A 15,933-nucleotide genomic window follows, 5' to 3' on the forward strand; every position below is an offset into this window, starting at 1 on the left:
TTGGTCACTGGAAAGTCTTAGATAAATGAATTAGTCTTTTCATCACTGATATGGATCAAACTTACCTCTTTTACGTAGTGGTTTTGAGAGCTATGTGTCACTGTCTCAGGCAGTGAGTGTTGTGATGTCAACCTGCATAAGTCTTGCAGCTTGTCAACTTTGTTAAGCCAAACCATTTGCACAGTGCTATAGTGCATTTCCCACACTGCTTTCCTGAGAATAAGAAAACCTGGTATAAAATGTGTTAGCAGCAGTTGTTCAAACCATTGCTGAAATAATAGATCCTTCTAAAGCACAAATAAGATCCCTTTTTGAGCTTGTTCTTGCAAAACTGTAATGTTTTTGCACAGTGTCGTCATGTTGTGAACTACAGCCTTTTAGAATATCTAAGAGGGAGAGAATAACCCTTCCTGCTTCCACTGAATTTTTTTTCCCCCAAATATTTTGTTTTTTAAGTAAGGCATCATAGCGGAACATATTTTTCATACTAAAAAATCAATTGATTTATTTATGCATGAAAGATAAGATGTACAGAAGATAATCCACAATAGTGTGTATGATGTGCAGAGGTACCTAAAGCTGCCTCACCTATCTCCACTGCACAAGGCCATCCTAAAAACATCTTTACCAGTTGTGAAGTCCCCCCAGAACTTCACAGTATAGAACCATCATAATAGTTCCCATCTGAGCTCTACCATATCAGAAAGAAAAAGCGGGTCATGGCTATGGTGTATTTAGATGATGCCAGTCAAGCACTGATGCCTGAGGATCCTCTGATCTGCCCTGGGAACTTGCTGGCACATAGAGGGCACATGGTAAAATAAATGAAAAGTGCACATTTTACTCCTGGTGAGACACTCAAATTACCATATTTTCCAGTAGTTAAACAAAAATAACAATAGCATTGAAAAGTCTTGCTAACATATTCTTAGTCATCACAAGATCACCAGGTGTCTAGCACCTGGGTCTTCAGCCCGCATACCTCTTTACATTCCACTCCTCCCTATGACACTGCATTAATGAGCATGAGCATGTGTATACACAAGGCTGGATGTCCTGCCAGATGCCTCCAGCTGTGCACACACAAACTTGTTCATGCAATTTGTGAGCACAAAGCCCTCTAAAACATCTAGCACTTGCATGCACCTTTCTATAATGTGTGTTATGTCCACAATCTGATCTTAGTATTTAATCCAATTTTGGCCAGACTAAGTCCAATTCCGGGTGAATTGAGCAAACATACTGTGTTTTCTGGTTATCACAACCACCTCTGATAGAAAGTAACTACACTGGCCTTTGTAGTCCCAGTAACAAGATGATTCTGTAGCTTGTGCATGATCTGGTAAGAAATTTTGAGTCTTCTGCCTGCCTGGTATTTTGTGCTTTCTCTGATGTGTACCATGTTCGGCGTGAATGCTTGTGTGTTCGGTATTTGTTAAAAGGTAATATTCTACTTGTCTTAAATTTGTGTTCTGTATGTATCCCACCAAAGAAGGCAATATAATTCCCTAGTGAAATGCATTTCCTGGAAAAATCTTTGCCTTTGTTAGTAAACTCTAGCTGCTTTTTTTAGTAAAATTAGCTTTTTTATCTCTGCTTTTCATATGAAGGAAAACAATCACCTTAAGTATATGAACTGTCAGAGCGTATCTGCCAGGGTAACTATTAAGACATGAAGTGGAGAAGCAACAGAACTTCTCCCAATGCAAACTAATTAAAAACTAAATCAGTAAGTAGTCACGGTGTTAAAATACGAGCTTCTCAGATTAGAAAAGTGCTACACATCACTGAGTATCTTCTAAAGGATGTGTGACAATCCCCCTTGTCACGTATTTCAGTTTTTTGTCAAAAACTGTAATGAAAATTTTGGATTTTCTATGCTTTTGCACCACATATAACCTCTAAGGAGAGAAAGGATGGTCTAAGATTAGAACACAGTAGATCTTTGGGGGTGTTTCAGAGTTTGTTTTTTCTTTACTTTGCCTTAGAATTCCTGTCTAGTCTCATGTAAGTTACCCAATGTGCTGTGACACAGCTTCCCCTTGTCTCTAAAGTATGATTAAAAGACCTGACCTACTGCGTCATAATACTCCGAAGCATCAGAGAAAGAATAAACATGAAACACTATTCATGCCGTTGAAAGGTATGAAAATGCAAATAGACAGGCCTGATTATGTATTCTAAACGCACAATTTCATTTGAAATTCTCAGAATATCTGTATCTGACCTTACTGCAGAACAGAACCCAGAAATTGAGGATTGTCATTGAAAATAATCCCTTAACGTTGCGATGTAGATAGCTGAAAGACCTGGAATATCAGCTATTAATGCACGTTCAGCTGTTGATCCTGATGATCATCAATCATACCCCACAATGAACTGTAACTGTTTTTCCTAAATGCTAAAGCTCAAGGAGACAAAAGGTCAATTTTTTTTTAATTTGAAAAAGAATGCATAGCAAATAAACAAGCTGCTGATCAATATCAACTGAGGACCTTTTTGATTAAATATCTATGCATGGATCACTATCCCTGTAAATGTAAATCTCTATTTCTCCCCTGCATTCTCTTTCTCCTATGTTTAGAAAACCTGTACCAGAGGTACAGGAGTTGTTCTCCCTGTGCATCAGAATGTGTTGCTCTGTGCTTGAATTATGTATGTCTTAATTGCTTTTAGAAACAGAAGTACTGAAATTCAGTAGATTCACTTCCCTCATACTGTATCGGTAGAAGCAGCATGGATAGACTTCAAGCCATCTTTTCCAGTGTTGGCTGTTCTACTTTTACACTGCATTAATCGAAATATGGAAACATCTTCTACACAAATCACAAAAAAATTACCAACATTGGTGAAATGTACAAAAATAATTAAAAGATAAAAACATCTGCAGTATTATGAACACCAGCACTAACTTGTCATGCATCCTTCTCTTGGTATGCCTTGTGAATACCATTTGCCTGAATAATGGTAGTTCTAGCCTTGTGACTGCCAACACAATTTCTACCATCCCATAGAAAGTTGTTGAATGGCACAGTTTTGATTTCTAACAATATAATTCTTCACTATTACGATTAACTATTTTCCTTTAAATGGTAATTGGATTTTTAGGCCTACTAAAGCAATCCTGTGTTGTAACAGGTGTTTCCACATTTGGGTTTTCCACAGTGCAGTGTATCGTTGCATATAATTCCTAATTCACTAATTCATTAATTGTAATGGAAAACCCCAAAACATAATGTATATGTAAAATATAACATTACTTATCTCTCTGCAGTTGGATCCTGAAGCTAGTGTTGTTCTAAAAGAACTTCAGGTGAAACTTAGCAATGTATTGGATGAACTCAGCATAACATACACTACAAGGTAACAAACCCATTTTACTGCAAACCTTAGAGAAATATTCCTGTTCAAAAACCTACCTCGGCTTAAGTCTGGGTGGTGGTTTGGATGGCCTGAGGTACAGCTTGCTTCTGCCCTGATGAAGTGATGTGTGTGTGTGCATTTAGACTCTGAAACATGCAGCAGTAACCTCACTGTAAAGAAAACTGAAAATCGTCTGTGGGCATGAATGTGTTACAGAAGTGAGACTGATGACTTCTGTTCTGCTTTTTGGAAATCAAAAATTGCTGGTTTCTTCTTGCCTGATGTTATGTTAAACTTTTTTCTCTGACCATGTTTATGTTAGTTCCTGGACTGACAGCTTTTTCCAAGTGGCCTGATTCAACCAGGGATGTCTGCCTATGTTTAGCCTGCTTCAAATGGTCACTGTGAATGGCCTTCTTGGGTCATTTGCTTGCTTGTGGCTCTGCAAAAATTGTCTACTGAGCCTTCCCCTCAAAATCTTTTCTTAATCAGAGTGCACACTGCAGTCTTGAATGAATATGGTGCTGTGCCAGCAGTGCCTGTGCTATAAGAAGCTGCAAGTTATTTTTGCTTCAAATTAGAAAGGAATCTAAGAAAGAAGGATTAGTGCTGTAGTGATATTCATTAAGTAAAGTCTCTAGTTGCTTATTTAATCCATTGATGAACCATCTGGGTGGACAGTGTTCACTTTTTCTGAGTGTGCTTAGTTTGTCATATTGTTTTGCTTTATTTTTGCTCCCAGGCCTTAGTTCTCCAATCATTGGCAGTGCACAAATATTGTTTCTTTCCAGGGCTTCTTCCTGAATGAGCCAACTAGGTTTCTGCAGAGGAGTAGCTCAATCTAGGATATGCTCCAGATAGTTAGGACATTCCTCATGTGTCAGTTCATTGCTGGGATGTGTGAGGTTAACAATGTTAGAAAGATGGCTAATGTCAAGACAAGGCAATGCATTATTTTGGCTTTTATTGGAGGGACCAGTCCCAAGGATTTACATGAGCAGCTTCAATAGCAGCTTCATGTTGATTTTATCTACGGCTTTGCAGTGTGTAGGTAAGTACACATCCAAGTGTACCTGGAAAAGTTTCCAGTTTTTCCAGTGTTTTCACATGGAGATTTGCGTTCTCTTTTTATGGTTAGCCATGTAGCTGGAACAGTTTACTCTCTAATTATAATGCTTCTTTTCTCTCACAGTAAATTCTCTTTCACTTTCCTCAAGTTGATCTTTGCCATTTATCTTTTCACATCAATAGACCTGGTATATTTATGGCCTCTGTTTTGCATTTCTGTTCATAAACTAATCCTAAACCAATTCAATTCATCATAAATCAATTCATAAACCAAATTACCGTGTGTGCAGAGCCTTACTCTGCCTCTGAACTGTTGACTCTGATTAACTGCTGTTCTGCATTGTTTAAATATATTGACCAAAGACAGTATCACTTCAATGACACTAGAAGACTGTCAGACACGTTGCTTGACCACATCAATTAGGAAACAGAACAGTTTTCAGAAAAGATGAACAAATACAACTTGAGGAGCAAGAATTTGTTCACACTCACCTTGAAGTGGAAAAGATTCCTTCCAGGAGGAAGAGTCTAACTACTTCTCAGTGGGGTTTTTTTGCGAAAGAATATTTTAAACAGTCCAAATGTTTTAGCTCTGTCTAATTGCAAAGAAGTAAGCAAAGCTTCTGATGGCACTGACTCTGTCTGAAACCCAGGAAAAAGTCAAACTGAGCCAAACTGGGCAAAATCAGTAGAAATTTTCTAGTTGTCCTCAAGAAGAATATCAAAGCTTGGCTCACATTAATCATCAAGAGAAAAATAATTTATAGTCGCCTGTTTCTGTTGTCCTTTCACACCAAAAATAAAATCTTGAGAAGTTGTTGCTGGCTGGTAGTCAATCATACCCTAAATTATAGATTCTGATACATCTGTTGCTTTCAGAAAATAATTACTTGGCACCCCTACAAGGGCATGAAAAGCATAATGACAGAACAGAAACAAGGGGGCAAAAAACTCAAAACAGTACATGAATTAGTTATGTGACCCATAATCCTTAGGAGGAGTTATTTTCAGTCTGTAGCACCTGCAGTATCTTGTGTTTGTGAACTTTCCATCATCGCAGAAAAGATTTAAAACTTGTTGAAGAACCTGATGCAAAATGGTAAATGTTGTTTTCTATCCCAGAATTCTTTCATTCGCTTTTTTTTTTTTCCATCCTGTAGTTTCCAATTTATTATTGAAGATTGTGTAAGACAAATGAGCAATGAACTGAATCAAATGAGAGGAAATGGGAATGCGGCAGCCAATAAGAACAGTGCGGCCATTGATGCTGAGATTGTGCTTCGGCCTCTCATGGATTTCCTGGACAAAACGTAAGTGTGGCAGAGTGGTTTGTGTGGCAGGTTAGGAGCTGGATGCTACAGACAGGCTTGGTTTTACCCTGAAGCATTGTTAATACCTAGAAACACTCTGCAGTATTTTTAATATTTGTAGCATTCACGTATGTGCAGAATACTATGCTTAATCTCTTTACTTATACTAAGCTATTTCTACGTATTTGCCTTTCTAGTTCTTGTCATTTTGAGTCATTACAAAGGAGCTAGTGTACAGTCTCTCCTCCACAAGCCGTCGTATAAAGAAGATCATACTGAACAAAAGTAAATTCCCTATACTGAAATTGTCTGGCATTTGTTCTAGGCTGGCAGCCAGTGTCCCCAAAAACCTGGTCATTTAAATCATTTAAAGATTTACAGAGTAGCTTGATTTTTATCAGTTGTTAAAAAGCTAAATTTTTAAATAGTCCTGCAATCTCACTCTGGGCCCTGAAAGTAAGGGTATCTTATCTTCTCATCATCCAGCAGTGACAGGATCAGCTGTTCTGAAAGGCCACGTGCAGCACAGGCACGTCTACAAGCACCACCTCACTGTCCTTCGTCACGTCATTACTGGTACTTGTGAAACACTTTTTGCTGGAAGTGACTGTGAGAACAAGCAGCATGACACTGATCCCGCACTACAGGTCCCCAGTCACGCATACATGAGTTACATACCCTTAAACCTTTTGGTTCCTTATGCATATTTCTCCTAGCCAGACATTTTCAAAGTGAAGGTGGAAAAGGTGTGCTGAGGGAGAATCTGGCTTGAAGCAGAACAAGAAGCATAACCAGGAGGAAGTGGCTGGGCAGGACTGGGGTGAAGGCTGGAACTGTGCTGAGAAGATATGAGGAAGGGACTGAGCTGGGCAGAGAGCAGGCTCAGGGAAGCCTGTAGCTTCCAGAAGCCAGTATGTTTGATGCAGAGCCTTTGCAGGATGCCTGCTGTGCCTGTCTTGAAAAGCATCTGTCTGGAGAGTTTAAGAGGCAGCAGAATAGGTTCAGTTTTTTCAGCAACCTCTGGGGTCTGTTTCCTCCCAGCTCTGCCCTCTTTCTCATCCCTGGACAAATATTTTCAGCCCTGACCAACCCCCACAGATTATTTTCCCATTAAACAGAACATACTCTGGGGAGTGCCAAGGAGCTTTTCTTTGCCTTCTGCATTGTAAAGTACAAATCACATTACTCCACACTTCACTATATGGTTATCTGGTGTTACTGGTGGTGGCCTGCGGTCCCAAATGAAACTTCTTCAGAGTCATGGATCCCCATGAAGGTTTGGTTTTATGATTTTGACAAAGTGCTGTGCATCTATGATCAGTAAGACTCTATTTTGAAGTTAGTGACTAGAGGTGCAGAATACTTCTCTGGGCTTCTGATGTTGGGACTAGTAAGAGCCAAGTCAAAGGCTGATTTAAAGAATTGATTTATAACTGACTTTCCTTTCTCCAGAGCATTACTTCACATTCATATTGTTTCTCAAAAGGGGACTGATGGGCTTGCTATATTAGAAACACAACTAGAATCACATGTCCCAACTGTACATATGCATAGTCAAAGCCTAAAGTCACTGGCATAAAGGGTGGGTGAGGGAATTGAAGGAGGTTTTGGTTTTTCTTTGGGGGGTTGATTTTTCTAGGATTCATTTTTTGAGGGCTTTGACAATTACATGAATGACAGCTGGCAATGGGCAAATGCTTATTTAATGTGCTTGATAAGATTTGACTGTTTTTGCAACACTGTCAAGTGCAGTGCCTGGACTCCGACTGGAAAAAAATTTTAGCTGCTTTATCTATATGTCAGCCTTCTATTTTTAGCAATCTGCCTAGTCCTATATATTAAGCTACAAGAGGGGTATGTGTTGCTTTCAAGCAATGTGGTTTTAAATTTTATTATCTTTGAGTTAAGACCTAGCACAAGTCTTCAAGAATAGCCCTTTATACACTTCAATGTGCCTATCCTAAGCTCATTGTTTAAAAAACTGGGTAAGCTGACTTTTGCCTGTCAGGTTCAATTTCAAGTTGCCATTTCTCCAAGCCGTCTTCACAGTTTCTTAGAAATTTAATTGAATAATGACGTAGTGGAAACAAAAATGGGTTTAAAACTACTGTATGAATAAAAAATATTCCTCACCACAGGAATGTTAAATGGAATTTTAACAGATGCTAAACCCATGCACAGAAAACAAAGATGTGAAATTTAAAAGAAGAAAAAAAAACAAACAAACCTGCTAGGGAATGTCACCTTTCTTACAAATGTATTAGGATTATAAATGTATCATATTAATATGGGTTGGGTTTTGGTTATTTCTTAATTATGCTTTTATTTATGTGCTTACTAAGAGTAGTAAGATGCTAGAAATATGAATTGTCATATTTATGATGTGATATGTATAATGACTTTACAGTAATCTTTTTTTACATTAATAGACTAGACATAATTCTGTAAAATTCCCCACATGATATCATTTTAAAATATTTTTTCCTGTGCCTGAGAACCACAGCACTTTATTCATGACGCTACTTATTCATGCAATACGTACAAGATGGTTTATGAATATACTCTTAAATTTTAAAAAAATCTAAGTATATAGATCCTCCAAAAATGTAATTTTACCATTGGTAAGAGATAGTATGATTGCACAGACATGCCAGTATACAGAAATGAATGCTTCCAAATGGGAGCCCTGAATTTGCATTAGCTATCAACACCTAGTTCTACATCACAATAGAAATATAAAACAAGGGAAATGTTTGGGGTTTATTTTTAAGACACAAACAAATTATATACCCAAACTTTAAATTAGGGGCTTGGGAGTGCTAAATTGTATCATCCATCACACTTTATAGCTGATCGTCATTTGGCATTTTTGATAAATATGTATCAGTAATATATTAAGCAATAAATTGGATAGTGAAGATTTACATGATTTTATAATCTGCAAGTCTTTCTTTCTACCAAAAAGATTTACTGATAATATTGCAAAATAAGTAAGCCATTGAGAAATCCTTATTGGTAGAGAAAAGCTAAACCATAATGGCCATTAATCTGAGCATAGAGTGATACAGCACTTCTGAAGTCTTAATGCTAGTTTTGGAGACTGGTTTGTGTTTTGTTTTATTCCAGTTTAACTGTCTCTGCGAAAATCTGTGAGAAGACAGTTCTGAAACGGGTTTTGAAAGAGCTATGGAAGTTAGTCTTGAACAAAATAGAAAAAAAAATTGTGCTTCCACCACTGACGGATCAAACCGTAAGTGTCCCAGGAGTAGTTCACACACGTTATAAAGGATTGTAATAATGTGTAATCAGGTGTTTGCCAAGAGGTCTGATACTATCTTTTGTTGTACCTTGACCAGACGGTGTAATATATTGACTGTATGCAGTGTGTTGCTCTCTAATGTTTCAAAGTGTAGTGTAGCTAGGTTGCTCTTACATAGCTGGTGAGGAAGACCTTGCTCTTTCATATACTGCCTGCCCCAGCTTGGAGCAGTTTTTATGAATGCAGCATAAAAGAAGCCGAATCACTGGCTTTGTAGCGTGCTTTCATATAAGGGCTTTTAAGTTTGGTTTCTCTTGCCTTCATCATGCACAGTAACACCAAGAGTGTTCCTTGCCCTTCCCAGTTGCACCAGAAATTCAATCGCTTCCATTTTTGCAGCTCCCAGAAAACCAGGAATGCCACATTCCATTCTCCAGTCCTGCCTGCTGTGCCATTCCTCATCTTGAGGCAGCAGGTACCATCAGGAAGCTTAAGCCAAATTTAGCTCTAAATTTTTGGGGTATTTTAATAGCAGACTTGATAGGAGGTCCTCTTTGGGCAGGACTGCATTTAGAGCCTGACAAGAAGAGGGAAAGAAGCTGTAAGTAAACACAGAAGGTAGTGCTGCTACACGCAAGAGGAGTGTGGGTGATGGCCTGACATGAACCCTGAGTGGTGACAGAGCTGAGGGCACCAGTGAAATCTGATTCTGTCTAAGGATGAAAGAGCCTGGCTTGCAGTGCCTTTTTTCAGTTGCTTTTTGCTTTTTTGAGAGATAACATAACAGAAATGTTAATTCTTCTCATTTTCAATCTTGTGTAGCGTAAATTCACCATTTTATGACAAGCTAATGATGACAATGCCATAGTGTGCCTCTGGGCAACTTTACTGTATACATCCTATGATATCAGTTAAGCTGCTAAAAATCTATTGGTCAGTATCCATATGTTAAAGACATATCATTAAATCATACTATAATATAGTAAAGATATATGAAAGAATATTGCTGGAAAGGTAAGAGGAAATCTAATAGAACATGTATGAATGGTTGGTAAGGTACGAATGAAATAACCTGAGCTACTGAAAATTCTAGACTAATCACAAGATCGTAGCCAGAACTCCTGAATTCACTGAATTTGTTAATATTTACTATAATGCTCTTGTTTACTATGCATAATTAGGAACAGCCTCTCTTTCAGTGAGTGACTGTGTCACTTATATGTCCGAAATTTTTAATTTGCTTTTCAAACATTTTGGTGCAAATTTTATCTGCAAATACATAAGTAGCATTTAAATTGGATAACTGCATTTCCCATCAGGCGTTACGAGCATTTATTAGCTTCATGCAGGATCTGTTGTTACACTCTGATTCCTAGAACAGCATGATTCAAAATTAAGTGGGTTCTCTATTGCTTTTTTTAATTGGTTGCCAAGAATACAGAATTACCTGTCAAAGATTTAGTAAGCCCACTTGGACAATAGCACGTTTCAGTTAGGTAGACTAGTAAAACATCATTTCAAACATTTCCCCCCAAGAGTTTAAATGTAGACCTTTATTTTAAAAACAATACAATTATTTTAGTCTTTCAACCACAGTGAAAATAACCTTTGCCTGCCAACGGAACACAGATTTCAGTTCATCTGCCTGAATCTGCAAGCACCTCTGTGCCCCTTACTGATGCTCAGAAATCACACCAAGCAATAGGCTGTGACACTGATGTTATAGCCCATTTCAAAAAAGCTTATTCCAGTCATTAGTTTAGCACTTCATTGATACTTCATTAAGTTATGGGTGTACACCTGGAATGCAAAACTTCCGCATTTCAGGCAGAACACAAAAAGGGTGGTGAAGAAGCAGAGACAAGGAGCCCTCCTCCCCCCTCACCTCAAATGAAGAGTCTTCTGGATAGACATTAGATTAGTTAGTGGCCAAAGGTAGGAAAGCTTCTGTTTATCAGCCAGTTACTGATTAAAGGCAGAGACTGCGCCTATCATTCAAGACTTTTCAAGATCATTTTAAATGGTCAGCTGGGATGTCCACAAGTCCTTAGCCCCCATTCTTCATAAAACTGAAAGGACCCTTGCTTGTCCACACACTCTTAAGAAACATGAGCCTCTGACTAGAAAATTGTCTGTAGCATATTTTTTCCAAATTTTGCTCAACATTTGTATAGTAGAAGATACAATATCTTACAATATATTGTCTGTAATGACTAGGGAACATGAAAAACAAAGATTACAGGATTAGGCTTTCAGAGTGCTTGCAGTATCACATGTGTATGCTACACGGCACCAGCTCTTGGGTTTTACCAGTGGTAGCCTCTATATAAAGTGTCCCATTTGGCAGGCATGGTGAAAGGTGTATAGCTAGTTGCATTTATTTTGCTACTTCTATTTACTACTGAACACACAGTTAAACAAAATCAATGAAAAGTAGGATACTGTAAGAGAGGTGTTTCCCTTTTGTACCCTTGAATATTTGTCTCTGAGGGTGAGAGGCACAGACATTTGGAAACAGGGTTTATTTTTTTAATTGTTATATTAATTTTTCCTTTCTCACTACTAATGAATAATGAAAACTTAAGCTGCAGTTCTCTATAACATCTTCTGCAATTGAACCATACAGAAGCAAAATTATTTCTGGAAACTAAAACCTTTTGGAACAGAAAGACTAATGAAAGATTGTTCTGTATTGTGCTATGTAAGTTGGACTGACTTTTTTTTTTTCCCTGATATTCAGAACTATGTCTTGCTGCACTGTCAAGTAACTGTACTAGTAATTATATTTCTTGGAGTAACTGTGATAAAAAAATGTGAGCATGGAATTATAGTAGGATTCCATTTGTCTAAGACAAACATGTAGGCATTGGCCTTTGGTATCATGCCAGATTTGGCTATTGTAAAATACTGGTTTAACTTCATAACACTTTGGTATCTTTTCTCAAAAAAAAATGGCTTCAGCTTAACAGTATGCCATTATGCTGTGTGTTACTCAACGGAGGATTTCACTGCAGACAGCTAAACTTTTGCTTAGGGCTGCTCACTTCCTATGATGATAATATTAGCATAGCACCTGACAGCTGTGATTATGGACAAATATCTCATTGACACACTGTATAAGAACAATCCCAGCCTTAGCTTAAAAATATTAAATACAAAATGAGATAGCAGACAGGAGCACATGAAACCACTCTCAACAGAATATGCAATATTTGTATCAAGTATGGGATACTGGAGGGAATCATGCTGCAGGCATTCAACTACTTGGCCTTATCAACTGAATGAAAATGTGTCTCGTGTGTAACTGAAATTTTTATTTAGCTTTGCAAAACAGTGACTTTGGCTAATATCCTAGCAAAAAATAAGATCATGTTGACATAAAAACCAAACACTCTGTAGTGTCTGTTTCCTGAATTTTCAATGTGATTACAGGGGCCCCAGATGATATTCAGCGCAGCCAAAGATCTTGGACAACTGTCAAAACTCAAGGTAATGGAGCCAAATGAAGCTGTGAATGGCTTGCTCTAATGAAAGAAATAGATGAAATATTTAGTGACTGTGAGGCCAAGCCTCCTGCCATGTTCTTGTGCTTATTTACTATAGTAAGACTGAATATGGCAGTAACTATTCATAGATGAGTAATGATTTTACAGTCTCATCAAAACCAAATTAAGAATAAAAGACTGCATGCTTATATGGTGAAGTGATCACTAGATGGATCAAGATATTATTACCACACTGCACAACTAGGTCTTATAAGCATAAAACATCATAAAAAAATAAATTCTGAGATCTTTGTGTTCCTTTCTGGAACCAGTTCTGAAAAAACTCTAAGGGGGGAATACCCGTAATTATTTTCTGCATATTATTTATGGTAGGTATTGAAACACAGCATGCACCTCTACAATACCTCTACATCAGCACTACATTACTGAAGTCCATAATACACTTGATGGAGACCTCAGACATCTGATACTGATGTCAGTTGTTTACCAATCAATTTTGCCAATTTTGGGGTTTCAGATTTTCACAGAAATGTGGTAATTTGTGCTTCTATGAATAATTCCACAATTTGCTAGAGGAGTTAAAATGTTGCCTAAGTAAATCACAGGATGCTTATTTCAGATTTTACAAGTGTATAGTTCACTTTATGACTGTATTTAACTTTTGTTCTAATAAGAAACATCTTTTTTTTTAAACATGGGACATTAACAAACAGTTAAACTGTTTGTAAAGAAATAAAGGTACACAGATGCTCAGTATTAAACATTGGTTCTTCTTCCCTACAATCTGTTTTCAAGAAACAACATGATTGCTCTAGGTTATAATTTGTTGTAAAAGTCTGAAGTTGATTTAATCCCTGTTAATCATAGGGGCTTGGGGGCATTTGGCAGGTTTGTTTGTTTTTTCAAGAATAGACAGGCCAAAATACTGTCTTGCTTTCAAAATCAACTGCAGGCTTAACTTGTTTTGCAGGACCATGTGATTCGAGAGGAAGCCAGAAGCCTGACCCTGAGGCAGTGTGCAATAATGGAAGTAGCACTAGCTACTATAAAGGTACAGCTTTACTTGGTTTTTTTGTTCTGTTCTGGAATGACCAAGAACATGATTGACATAAACAACAGATTCTAGTATAGAATGGTCCCTTAGAATCATAAAGCTCCCTTTAATATGTCAAGAACCATTTGATCCTAAACTCCTTGTATTGACTTGAAAGCAAACGTCTAATAGTCTGCTTGCAGAAAAGTTATAAAAATTACCAGTTGCAGACAGAACATATTCCCTTAAAGGAACTGGTGGCCAAAGCTTATCTGATTCTTGTCTTCCTTTAGAGTTAGTGCAGCTGAAGCAGCCGAGCTAAATCCTTATTATGTTGCAGCATAGCCGCCTCTTCTCCCACAAAGGAGGCACTGAGCCTGAAAAGTGTGGTTATTCCGAGCTGCACTCTCCTGCAAACATGTATGACACATGTTTTTTATAGCACATCAGAAAACAAGGCTTGTAATACCATGCATTACTGTGCACTATTTTAAATTCAATGACCAGTTGAATTTTTCAACTTTTTATAGTTTGGAATTCACCACCTAATATACTGTCACTCCTAAATAATTTGATATAATTTAAAGATGACATTTAATTATTCTATGCCTTGGTCCCTTTTCAGTGAAAACAAAAAATCATATTCATCACACACCTGTTGAAAACACTTCTGAATAAATTAATATTCATGCACTACCAACATCTTGTTGATGCAGCTGTTGGTAATGCATAAACCTACTTTCGAAAAATCTTAGCATTGCAGTAAATGGTTTACATTAGATTTTTAAGGAGCCATATTAGACACAAGCCATCTGACCTTACCTGGTGCTAATTTCATTACTAGAAATACAAATTTAATTGATAAAGTAACTCTAGGATTTGGCCTCTCTGAAAGAATGAAAGGATCAGGCCATAGGCCAGATGAAATGTTCTGAAAACTTTGTTTGCACTTCCACTTATTTACAGTTATTGCATTATGCTCCTAAATGTAAAAGTAAAGAGATTAACAAAGTTTCTGAAGTCAAAAGAAACCATTACAGAATACTATTTAATGTACTTACCAGTTTTTTTCACATTGGCCTGGATCTTTACTTGGTGTAAATAACTTGAAAGCCATCAGTTTATAGAATAACAGCATATTTTCATGTCTGCTGTTGAAGAGACAGCACATCAGGAAAGTAAGGAGGCACCTACTTAAGTAAAAATTGGATATAAATAAGAGGACATATTCATGATCAAGTCTTATGCAACAAAACAGTCTCAAAAGACAAGAAAGAAGTATCAGAGAGGGCTCCCAATTTTCTTTTTTTGTCGTTTTTTGTAATGGAATTGGCATTTCTTTCAGAAATAAAAATAATATTTGGGGATTACTGATATTGTGGAAACAGAAATGGAACAAAATGCTGAAATACTGTGTGCTCCCAAATTGAGTCCTGTGGAGTCCTCAGTTCAGCATGTGAATCTAATTGTTTTCCTTTCAAAGCATTTGTTCTAAATAAATAAAAGTTGGGGAAAAAGTAAATTCTAGCCTTGCCTGAATTTCTGGAGCTTAAACTCTTAAAAGTCATAGATATTAATCATTTTACTAAACAAAAGTCTAGAACTGGAGGAAAAGGGCTAGAAATAGGGAAAATCCTTTATTAATTCAGCATTCTTATCTCTGTGTACTACATTCATGAACTGAGCAAAGCAATGCTCTCTGAAAAACCTATTTTCAAATTGTAAGGCAATGACATGGCATTGTAACCTGCTTACTGTACTTGGTACATGATATCGGCAAAATCTTTTTTTTTTCCAAAATATTAAGTAAATAGCCTTGATCATACAGTCTTACGCTATTAGGAAGTGAACAAATACAAAGCTTGTGAGTTAACTCAAGGAAAAAAACCTGCCATGTTGATTTAGAAATGCAGTTCATAAGTTTAACGATCAAAATGTGCAATTTTTTTGTAATACTAGGTAAATATGGTTTTTTTAAAAGCAAAAAATTTGGCTGCCCAAATAAAAATAGAAGAATGGTAAAAATGGCATTGGTACCTGTATTGAATGGTATCATACAATAATAATATCTTCATATTAGTGGTTTTGCATGCAAAAGTCACCATTTATAGGCAAAAGCAAAATAAATTTAAAAATTCAGAACAATTAGGGACAGGTGTCCTTGCTTCTTAAAAGTTTGTTAGCTTTCGTGGAGCTTTTAGTCCTTTGTAGCTGCTGCTGCAGATAGTATTGTACTGGGAGACACAACTAAAAAAAAAACCACCCACAAAAAAAAAAATCCCATTAATCATACTAGCAGGAAATATTAACAGATTTTAGCACTTGCTTATAAATTGATTAAGATCCTTGGTGAAATCATGAATACACTTTTAAACAATTAAGACAATAGAGATT

General features: G+C 37.0%; 1 protein-coding gene across 3 annotated transcripts in view; it reads left to right on the forward strand.

Moving 5' to 3' along the window:
• The window catches only part of UNC13C (unc-13 homolog C), a 164,474-nt gene that overhangs the window by 132,046 nt on the left and 16,495 nt on the right, over positions 1-15,933 (forward strand). For all 3 annotated transcript variants that reach the window (XM_074879935.1, XM_074879937.1, XM_074879938.1), the window contains 5 exons: positions 3,275-3,363; positions 5,592-5,741; positions 8,868-8,991; positions 12,433-12,489; positions 13,477-13,557. In XM_074879935.1, the coding sequence (XP_074736036.1) occupies positions 3,275-3,363; positions 5,592-5,741; positions 8,868-8,991; positions 12,433-12,489; positions 13,477-13,557 (501 nt within the window). The remainder of the gene's footprint in view (positions 1-3,274; positions 3,364-5,591; positions 5,742-8,867; positions 8,992-12,432; positions 12,490-13,476; positions 13,558-15,933) is intronic.

The sequence above is a fragment of the Strix uralensis genome, chromosome 11 (genome assembly GCF_047716275.1).
Source record: "Strix uralensis isolate ZFMK-TIS-50842 chromosome 11, bStrUra1, whole genome shotgun sequence".
In the NCBI taxonomy this organism is placed as follows: domain Eukaryota; kingdom Metazoa; phylum Chordata; class Aves; order Strigiformes; family Strigidae; genus Strix; species Strix uralensis.